We start from the raw sequence: 10,917 nt of genomic DNA, 5'->3' as shown, positions 1-10,917 counted from the left end.
TGTAGGACCTGTGCCTTGTGGGAGTCGACATGCGGGGTAGGCCTACTGCCGCTCCCTATGTGCTAGATTCTGGGGCTGCAGGCCTGGCTGTGGGGAGCTGACAGTGTGGGGAGCTCACATTCACATAATGCACCTTTTATCTGTAGTTAGCCTGTGTTCCTTCTGTTCCTTTTCTTTCTTTTTTTTTTTTTTAAAGATTTTATTTATTTATTTGACAGATAGAGATCACAAGTAGGCAGAGAGGCAGGCAGAGAGAGAGGGAAGCAGGCTCCCTGCTGAGCAGAGAACCCGATGCGGGCCTCAATCCCAGGACCCTGAGATCATGACCTGAGCCGAAGGCAGCGGCTTAACTCACTGAGCCACCCAGGCGCCCAACCTTCTGTTCCTTTTCTGTGTGCCCTCCTTAGCCCTCTTAGACCCACAAATGTCTAAGGAGGAAAGTCAGTCAGCCATACGGATGCGTTTGTTTCTCTTGTTGATGGTGGCAGGGCCCCCATCTGGACATCCAGGCAATATCCAGATGGACAGACCCCACATTTGATCCTGCACCTCCAATGATAAGAGGTGGCAGAGCCCCAGGGCAGAGCCTGGACCTATGCTCAGCCAGGCCTATGCTGACCTTACAGATGGAAACTTGGAAAGCCCCAGAACCTGGACAGTGGGTCCAGGGGGGGAGGCATGGGGGGGTGGGTATGGTAGGGAGAGGGTCTGTATGTGCATCTGTGAGGGGCTGTTAGGGAATGGCAGCTAGAGAACTCCGATCTTGAAAACGAATTCTCTTGACTTCACAGATCCACCCAGTCTGGGCCTCGAGGTGTTGCCTAGAGCCAGGGCTTCAGGGTGGGGCACAGTCTGCTCTGGCGGGTCTTGGATTCCCTGCAGCTCAGGAACCCCTCCCTCCCAGCAAGCAAAACCTCCAAGATCTCTGGTTCCGCAGCGCCCTCCAGTGGCTACCTGGAGTATGTCTGGCGAGAAAGCCTTAGGACTTGTGTGATCCTAAGTCAAACATGTGGACCCTTAATGGATTTTAGAATCTGTATTCAAGTTCCTCTATCTGCTCCCACTGTCTGCGTGATACAAAATTCTAGGTGAACAGAGAGAGAGAGAGAGAGACAGACAGAGAGACAGAGAAGTACTATGCTAAACGGACTCCGCTCTGCCAACTTTCCAAATGACTTTGGCGCATTCCCAATGCATACCCCAGCCCTAAGTCAGGACACCCTCTTAGCTAACTTCTCCACTGCAGGGAGTGACAAAACATGCTCTAAAATGCATCAGAAAAACAAGGGGCTCTGATAGAGAGAGGGATAGATGGAAAATACGCAGAAAAGCAAATATAGCAAAATGCTAACAGAGGAATCCAGCAACTGGGTAACCATCCACTGTACAATTCTTTTAGTTATCTTTATGTTTGAAAATTTTCATAAGAAAATGTCGGGATAAAGTCCCGAATGACTGTGGTGATTAAGCAGGTGTGGGACCACTGTTGTAGGGGAAGCCTCCCTCAGAGGACTTTTGGAGGGGCAGTGGCCCCCTCTGTACTTCCTTCTGGAGCCGCTGGCCTCTGGCCTGGTCAGTTTCTCAGCAAAACCCGGAACGCACCCCACTTTTCCCGGGGTCTTGAAGGAAGTCCACCTGCCCCTGGCCGCTCCTTCTCTGGGGGTGGAGTGGGACAAGGTGGGTCCTCTGAGGCCGGTCTCTGTGGGGCATGGGAGCATATGGTCAAGCTGGCTGGCAGTGTGGGTTGGGCAGCACTGGGAGAGATGAGGCTAAAAGTTCTCCTGGAAGAATTTGAAGCTGAACTGCTCACAGTGGCCCTTGAGCACCTTGGCCAGGGCTGGGGAGCCACAGAAGAAGACCTGCACCTTGCCCTTCTTCTCAGCAGCCACCTTCTGGAACACCTGAGCCCACACGGGGTAGGAGAGAGCAGAGGGAGGGGAGTGAGCCTGTGGACCCGCTCAGGGACACACCCAGCTGGGTGTGACATTATGACTACATAATGGGTTGGCAGCGATGTCCCTCCATCCCCATGAGGAACTACAAGGTACAGCTGCATGGCATCGGAGTGCAGGGTCCAACATGCATTCTTTTGGGGGGGGCACTTACTCCACCCCTAACCTGACCCAGACCCCAGGAAGGGGCTGGACCAGAAGACCCAGGCCCTCCATTCCCGGAGCATATCTGCAGGGAGACTGTGCTGTTGGGGGACAGCGACAGGGCCCCGTGGGCACACTGAACTCTGACTGTCCGGACATCCTGCTAGTCCTCCCTCGGTCACATGCCTCCACTGAAATGTCTCTTTTCCTAAACTCCAGCCGTTGCCTCAGTGAAGACCCTTTCCCACCCCAAATTCTGCTTACGGAGGCCATTGCCAAAAGCCCTCCTTGGTGCCCAAGCACCAGTGGTGTCCTCTTCCCTCACTCTCTGGGCATGATCATTGCCCATGGATTGAAAAGCAGTAACTTCTGATACCTTACACAAATGGTCCTCTGACTGGCAAGTACTCAGCGGGGGAGAGAATCTAAAAACCAATCTAAGAAACAAAATAAAGACTGCAAACTTTTGTTCCTTTGGGCCTCAGTATTTCCATTTGTACTGAGAAGGATTGGACTTGGTGTTTCCCCAAGATCCCGTCTACTCAGGACTTCTGACCCCGATTCCCAGGGAGTCAGGGCTGGGGGAGGCCTAGGAGGTCAAACTGACTAACTTCTTCGCAGAACAGATGGAGAAACTGAGTCCAATGATGGAACAAAGAGATCCAGTCATGCTGCCAGTGATCCTGGTTGGATCCTGGCCCCTGGCCTCATGCTTGGTCCCTAGCTGCTCGTCCTCAGTCTCCCAGCGACTGCCTTAGGCTCTCTGCCCCAATGGTCCCTGCAGGCGGTGGGGCTGTCGCTGGCCTTTACCTTGTTCCAGTCGGGCCGCCCAGGCTGGGTGCGTGTCTGGAGGCCCGTGATGGAGTCCTTCTTCTCCTTCTTGGCCAGGAGGTCGAGAGCCATCTGCAGGCCAATGGCCTTCATGTCATTCTTGCCCAGTGCAGAGGTCATATACATGTGCAGCTCCAGGAAGGGGTCTGGGTGGTGGGAAGCAAAGGCGGCACTGAGGGGCTCGCGCCCGTAATGGGGACCAGGCACGATGTCAGCCCCTGGCCCTGGGGCTTGGAGTGAGACCATGAGGGCTCCGGGCTCACGCCTTCGGTCCACCAGCGCTTTAGAAGGAAAGCTGGCCCACTGCTGGAGTGGGGCCTGCTCTGAGCCAGGCGCACAGTGTGACTGTATCCACAGTCCGGCCTGCACCCCACGGCCACCTCAGGACTCGAAGGTGGAATGAAACCCATTCCAGGAGAGCATGGCAGTCCTTGGGCTCCGAAGCTCATGCCCTGTCACACCTCATGGTGTCTGTTCCATTTGGTTGGGGACACAGGCCAGGCACGGCCGAAAAGCTGAGACCAAAGGGTCAAGGGTTGAATGAAGGGGTCAGGTGGCAAAGGGTACCGAGCTACAGAGAATGGCTGCAGCAGACGAGGGGCGTTCTGGGACCGTGGGGATTGGGACAGGTCTCGGAAGAGGGGCACGGTTCAAAGCTAGGGTGGGATGCGCGAAAGGAGGGCATCCTGAGGAGGGGGGCAGATGAGCCAAGAGTGAGAGGCTAGAAGAGATGCGATGCTCGTGGGGAGTGACATGACTGCCCACCTAGAATACAGGAGCCTTGAACGGGAGCAACAGGAGATTGGGGAGAGGAGACCGGACGCACACTGAGGCTGGCAGGGAAAGGGCCTTGAATGCCCAGCTGGCAAATGGGGGGCAGGTAGCAGGTATCAGAGTGGGGTGTGGCAGGGTGAGAACAGCATCCCAGAAGGGCAGCCAGAGGGCAGGAGGGACAGGGCAGAGGCTGGCCTGGCTCTGCCTGGACACAGGCCTGGACACAGTGGGACGCCTGTAGTGGGACGGGTTTGCTAAGATCTGGATCCCTTCGGCTTGCAGGGCAATTTGAGCTCCCTGGTAGGCACCTCTGTGCTCAAGCAGTTTACTCCATTTTCCCTGATCTGGCAGACTAATGTATCATTTTCCATGTGGGCCATGACAGAGAAGAGGCTGGAGATACCATCCTCCACTTGGGCACTGGTCCAAGCCAGAGATGATGGGGCCTGATCTGGGACGTTGGGGCTGTGAGCGGATGATCACTCCATCCTTCTCCTCTCCCAGGACTAAAGGATCCCTGCCATCCCGGCTGGCTCTCTATTGTCTCATATGTTGCCATTAGCTCCCTTTTCCTTTGGCTCGAGGTCTCAGTCACTGTTAAAATGCAAATGGCCCTAGGAGGGAGAATAAATTTCGTTTCACATACCACTTAACTTGAGAGAGCCCTGACCCTTCTTCCCCTCCCTCAGAGTCCTTAACCCCCAGAGAGGGGACCAGGGAGAACGACCCTGTGGTAAGAGGGAGAAGAAGGAGCTCTGGAGAATGGCCCGACACGGTTTCCACCCCTGCCAGAACTGTTGTGTTTGAGATAGTCACTCTATTTCTGGGACACTCTCTTAAAGGAATCATCCAAAAGAAGGAAATAAACTATGTACACAAATATATTAATTGCAGCTTTATATATGATAGTGGAGAATAAGAACAAATACATTGTCCAATAGCAGGAGCATGGTGGACCACTGACATACCATTCATTGTAGAGCCATTAAATACCACTACTACTTAAATACTACTACTACTACTACATTAAATACTGCTGATACTACTACTACTTCAATACTACTACTACTAAATACTGCTACTACTATCATTGCTACTATAGCTACCACTACTACGATTTTAATTACTACTACTGCTACTGCTACTATTACTACTGCTGCTACTAATGTTAATGCTACTGCTACTATAGCTACTTTGATGACTATGACTACTGCTACTATGACTAGTGCTACTACACCTACTACCACCATTACTACTAGTGCTACTACAACTACTGTTGTAACTGCTGCTGCCACTATTGTTACTATAGCTATTGCTACTACAATATTACCACTACTGCTGCTAATGCTACTATTGCTACTATTTCTACTATAGCTACTCTACTATGACTATTACTACTACAGCTACCACTACTATAGCTACTATAGCTACTACAGCTATTACTATTGCCACTACTGCTACTACTATTGGTACTACTGCTACTTCTACCATTACTACTTATATTACCACTGCTACTATTATTGCTAGTACTGCCACTACTACTATTACTACTACTACCATTGCTAGTACTGCCACTACTACTATTACTACTACTACCATTGCTACTACAGCTGCTGCTACTTCAATTGCTACTACCTCTACTACAACTACTGCTACAACTACTATTGCTGCTGCTACTATTGCTACTACTGCTACTGTTGCTACTACTGCTACTATTACAATTACTTCTTCTGCTGCTGCTCATTTTACTGAGCAGTTATTAAGCTCCAGTTCCATGTGCTGCACAGATGATCTCGTTGACTCCTCATGACAACCCTGTGAGGGGGGTACTAGTTCCATTCATATTTTTCACATGAGGAAATCAAAGCAGTCAAATAATGTCCCCACATTAGCCATTAGTCAGTCAAAGCAAAGCCGTCAAATAATGTCCCCAAGTTTTGAGAGTTACTATGGGATAGAATAAAGATTCAAACTCAAACAGAATATTTGAAGCTTAAGCTGTAGAAATTAAAAGCAATAAGCCACAGATTCTTGAACTCAAACCTTGGTAAATAATTAGAGTTGAAATCAGAAGTCACAGGTTTCTGTTGTAGTTCATGAAAAACCCAGGAAGAAATTTGAGGTAATAAAGTTGTTGACTCAAGTGGCTTTGAGACTACAAAGCACCAGGTTTGCTGTTATCCTTTGTTTACACAGATTACGAAGAAGCAAATAGCAAATATTTATATACCAGTAACCAGGAAATTTAAATGAAATATAAACTTCCCCCCTAGCTAGTCCTCATAAATTGAGTTTCTAATAAATTAATGTACATAAAAGCATTTAGAATGAATTTGAGGCTCTATAAATATTTGCTAAAATTGTTATTTACAAGAAAAGGCGAAGAGCTTCATTGCGACATTCTAGAGTTTACCAATTCTGTGTCAAACATGTTGACTTGTGCTTTAGGGCTTTGAACGTCTGTTATTCTAAACTACATCTGTTTGAATGTTTCTTATAAAAAAAAAAACCACGTTTGATTGCTTGAACTTATAAACTATTTATCATGGAATTTTAATTCACTCATGGCAGCCTTAGGATAATTAAACAGCCAAAAAAGATCCGGTTCCACTGAACTCAACCAGCATAATACCCCATCCCCTGCCAATTCTCTAAAGTTAGAAACATACCTAAAAATATCCCTCCTTATATTAATTATTCTGTAAGTAAAACACAACAACGATTCTAACAGATTCACTTTAAAACACAGAACAAAACCTCAGTGTTCCATGAAGATGTCCTGTGAAGACTATGATGAACACAGAGAAACATGCCATTGTACAGACTAAGACTTGGCTTAGCACAAAGCATAGGCAGCAACACTCGGGGACAGGGAAGGGACGATTGTGGGGCTGGAGGAGGACATTCAAAAGTATGATGAAGTATGAAAGAAGGGACCAAACAGGAAAGTAATTCGTACATGCTAAGCTGTTTAACTTGTACCTTAGACCATTCTCTACACTTATGGGTGGCCATCTCATTAGGAAAAATACCGAGCATGCAGCCCTAATCACTACCTATGCCTCTTCACCTGTTCGTCTCTACTGGCAGATTATGTACATTAAAAACTGATGTTGGAGGGGCACCTGCATGGCTCAGTCAGTTGAGCATCCAACTCTTGGTTTCAGCTCAGGTTGTGATCTCAGGGTCGTGAGATCGAGCCCTGCGTCAGGCTCCACGCTGAGCGCTGAGCGGGGAGTCTGAGGGAGCACTTCTATCTTTGTCATTCGTTGTTAGGGAAATGCAAATTAAGAGCACACTGAGATACTGTTACATACCCACTAGAATGGCCAAAATGAAAGACACTGCTGAGATCAAGTGTTGGCAAGGTTGAAAAGCTACTGGAACTCTCATCCACTACGGATGGAAACACAGAAATTGGAAAACTGGTTTGGCAGCGTCTTCTACAATTAAACTTAACACATACCACACTACCCAGCAAATACATCCACACAAAGACTTATGTGCACATATGCAGAGCAGCTTTATTCTGAATGGCCAAAATGTGGAAATAAAAGTGGATATAACATCTATTCACAAGTGAAGGGCAAAGCAGATTGTGGTATATCCACAAAACAGCAAAGGGATTAACTATTTTCTAATACCTGCAGCAACATGGGTAAGTCTCAAAGATATTATGTTAAGTGAAAGAAGTTAGAAAACTGTGACTGTCATATGATTCCACTTACTGGAGATTCTAGAAAAGACAAAACTATAGTGATCGAAAGCAGATCAGATGGTGCAGGGAGCTGCAAAAGGGGACAGGGCGTTGATGCAAAGGAGGATGAGCGAAATTTGGGGGTGTGGATAGAAATGCTCCATGTTTTGAGTGTGGTGGTGGTTACACAGTTGTACATATGTGTCGTAATGTCATTGTATTTACTGTAAACTTGTATTGGTGAATGTCATCATATGTAAATTATCCCTTAAAAAAAGCTAAAAAAAAAAAAAAAGAAAAAAGAAAAGAACGTGTGAATAAGAGTCATCTGATGTACATTCCTGGGGAGGGGCCCGTGGGTGGCTCAGTCAGTTCAGCAGCTGCCTTTGGCTCAGGTCATGGTCCCAGGGGCCAGAGATCGAGTTCTGTGTTGGCCTTCTTGCTCAGCAGGGATTCTGCTTCCCCCTCTCCCTCTGCACCCTGCTCTCTCTCTCTCTCTTTTTCTCAAATGCATAATAATAACAATAATAAGATGTACGTTCCTAGGCCCTGCTCTCAGAGATCCTGATTTGGAAGTCTGGGATGAGACTCAGGGAATCTAAATTTTCATCAAGTGGGGGGCATCTGGGTGGCTCAGTTGTTAAATGTCGGCCTTCGGCTCAGGACACGAACCCAGGGTCCTGCAGTCAAGCCCTGTGTCGGGCTCCCTGCTCAGCCAGAAGCCTGCTTCTTTCTCTCCCTCTCCCACTCCCGCTGTTTATATTCCCTCCCTCACTGTCTCTCTCTGTGTGGTGGTTAATCTTAAAAAGATAAATTTTCAGGGGGCGCCTGGGTGGCTCAGTGGGTTAAAGCCTCTGCCTTTGGCTCAGGTCATGATCCCAGGGTCCTGGGATCTAGCCCCACATTGGGCTCTCTGCTCAGCAGGGAGCCTGCTTCCTCCTCTCTCTCTGCCTGCCTCTCTGCCTACTTGTGATCTCTGTCTGTCAAATAAATAAAATCTTTAGAAAAAAAAAAAGATAAATTTTCAAGTGCTCATTGCGAATTAAAAGAAATACCACAAAAGAGGGAAATTAGAAAAAAAGGATATATATTTTTGTAAATGTAAATAAGAAAAAAACAGCAGGAGATCCTTTAAAATGCCTGGAATAGTTTGCATAGCTAGATGGGATTATGAATAACTTCTTCTCTTTTTTTGGTTTTGTAAATGTTACATTTTAGTGGTGGAAGAAAAACCATTCCTCTCTCCTCCACATTTTTGATAGAAATAGAATACATTTAAACACTGTCTTAAACCCCCCAGCCCCACCCCGAGCCCGAACCCCCACCCTGCTGCCATCCTCCTCAGGCCCTGTCCCTTTCCTACCCTCTTGGGTCATCTCGGCCTGGTCCATCTCCAGCTTGGTCAGCAGGCTCACAAACCACTCAAAAGACCGCTGGTCTCGGTTGATCCAGATGAAGTCCACCTGGGGAGAGGGGTCTTTCTGTTCAGGGCTGGCCCTGCCTCGTTCAGGGCATGCTCACATCTGTGATCCCCAGCGCCTAGATGACCACTTCCGTGAGGTCAGGGCACACGCTATCATCCCCATTTAATGGAGGGGAAAATGGAGGCTTGCAGGGGTAGGAACCTTGCCCAGGTCACAGAGCAGCATGGAATCAGGACCCAAGTCCCTGACTGGCAGGTCAGGGCTTTCTATAATAACCTCTTGTTAATAGCAAGCAGTGTGCTGAAATATTAAGCTTAGGAAGAAGGCAGAAGGACATTACTTATTTTCCCCCTACAAGCTCTTTTAAGTGACCTATAGGAAATAATGCATTTTCAAAAGGCAAACATTTTCATTTTTAAAACCACCACCAGGTGATGGCTAGCACACGTCAAGGTTATAACTGGATCCCAGCTGCCTGACTTTTAGGTTCCAAGGTCTTTAGGGGAACTCTACCTTCAGGGCCCAGAATGCCTCTCAGAGGTGATAGGTGGAGGCCTGGACACATGGGAGGCACGAGGAGGACATGGGGTGTTGAGGGAAGCACAGGGACCAGCCATTCCAAGCAGGAGGGAGAGTCATCTGTCTCTCCCCTGCATCTGCACAGGAGAGCTCACTCTGGTCAGGGAGGTTTCCAGGGGAGAGGGTCCAGAGGCCTGCCTGGAGGAGGCAGTGCTTACCTTGCGGAGCTTCATGTCCTCATCCTGGATGCTATCCATCCAGGAGTGCTGGCAGCTGGGGCAAATGTGCTTCCTCTTCTGGTGCCTGAGGAGAGTCAATGAGTGATTTTGGATTTGGGGCGGATATGAGACTTCTCAGACCAAAGAACAGTACAAGGGAAAGGGTGAGGTGGCAGGGCCCACCCTATGAGGAAGGGGAGGATTGAGAGCCAAAAGAGAGAGAGAGGAGGGACCGGGGAGGAAAGAGAAAACAGGGTGCAAGGAGAGAAGGAAGGAGCAAGGGGGAGGGAAGAAGTGGGGTGCTTTTTGGGACGCTGCCCCAGGAGGCAGGCAGGGAGGGGTGGCAGCCTGTCCACCCACCGGTACATGATGCTCTGCAGGATAGAGGCAAAGGGGGTGATGCCGATGCCCGCCCCGATGAGTACCGCGTGCTCAGAGGCAAAGATCCTGCGGGTGGGGGTTCCGTAGGGGCCGCTGATGTAGCACTGTGAACGGGAGGGCGTTTCAGGAAAGAGAGGACTGGGTGCCTGGAGAGCTGGAACCCCCCCGTTACATGCAGGCAGTCACCTGGGCCTAAGTGGCCCCCACTGTAGTGCTCAGAGCACAAGTCTGGGAGACCCCTGGGATGTGAGAAGGCAGAGCTGGTGAGGGATGTGAGAAGGCAGAGCTGTGAAGGGATGGGTTTGGTCCCCTTCTCTGGATGCCTGGGGACTTGGAGAACGGGGGTACCTGGGGCTTCTTTTCCTCTGGTTGCAGCAGGGGGCATGTCCACCCACTGGCCCCTCTTACCTTGATGTTACAAAGCAGGTGGTTCTCAGAGGACATCTCAGAGACCTGCGGGGAGCAGAGAGCTGTGGGCGGATCAGGCAATTCTCAGAGGCAACCCAGCCCTTGTTGGTCTAAACAACTCTACAAAAAGGGAACTGTATTTTTTTATCTGCCCTAGGCATTCCAGGGAGCCCTTCTAAGGGAGAATGTCAATGATGTGCTGATAAACTGACTCTTCCAAAAAAGAACACATCACAAAATCACTGATTGGTAGTGTCTGGAGATTTCTGGTATAAATGCTGCCATCATGGCTTCCAATGTAATAACTGTGTCTCATGACTGGCTCTTAAAGCTCCTGAAAATCTAAGGATGGGCTCTTGTGGTCCAATACAAGGCAGCCTCCGGAGTGCCCAGAGAACACTCACTCACCCCCAGTCTCCAGCCACTCTTATAACTTTCGTGTCTCTGATACACCGCTGGCTTTGTATATTCTCTTCCCTTGACCTAGAACACCCTCTCCTCTTCCTCAGCAGGCAAGTTCCTGTGCAGCCTTCAGAGTCCAGTTCACTTGAAGCAGCTGCTGCCCCTTG

The 10,917-nt window shown here is 49.1% G+C and overlaps 1 protein-coding gene across 2 annotated transcripts in view; it reads right to left on the bottom strand.

The window, feature by feature from the left end:
• Window positions 1-1,380: 1,380 nt before the first annotated feature.
• NOX5 (NADPH oxidase 5) overlaps window positions 1,381-10,917 on the bottom strand; it is a 29,457-nt gene continuing 19,920 nt past the window's right edge. For both annotated transcript variants that reach the window (XM_004758597.3, XM_004758598.3), the window contains exons 12-17: window positions 10,349-10,393; window positions 9,920-10,044; window positions 9,560-9,644; window positions 8,762-8,861; window positions 2,907-3,073; window positions 1,381-1,901 (exon numbers count right to left, since the gene is read on the bottom strand). In XM_004758597.3, the coding sequence (XP_004758654.1) occupies window positions 1,770-1,901; window positions 2,907-3,073; window positions 8,762-8,861; window positions 9,560-9,644; window positions 9,920-10,044; window positions 10,349-10,393 (654 nt within the window). In that variant the 3' untranslated portion in view covers window positions 1,381-1,769. The remainder of the gene's footprint in view (window positions 1,902-2,906; window positions 3,074-8,761; window positions 8,862-9,559; window positions 9,645-9,919; window positions 10,045-10,348; window positions 10,394-10,917) is intronic.

Source organism: Mustela putorius, unplaced genomic scaffold, assembly GCF_011764305.1.
Source record: "Mustela putorius furo isolate JIRA1106 unplaced genomic scaffold, ASM1176430v1.1 tig00003896_pilon_pilon_pilon, whole genome shotgun sequence".
NCBI classification, from domain to species: domain Eukaryota; kingdom Metazoa; phylum Chordata; class Mammalia; order Carnivora; family Mustelidae; genus Mustela; species Mustela putorius.
This window is presented reverse-complemented; position numbering and strand designations above follow the sequence as displayed.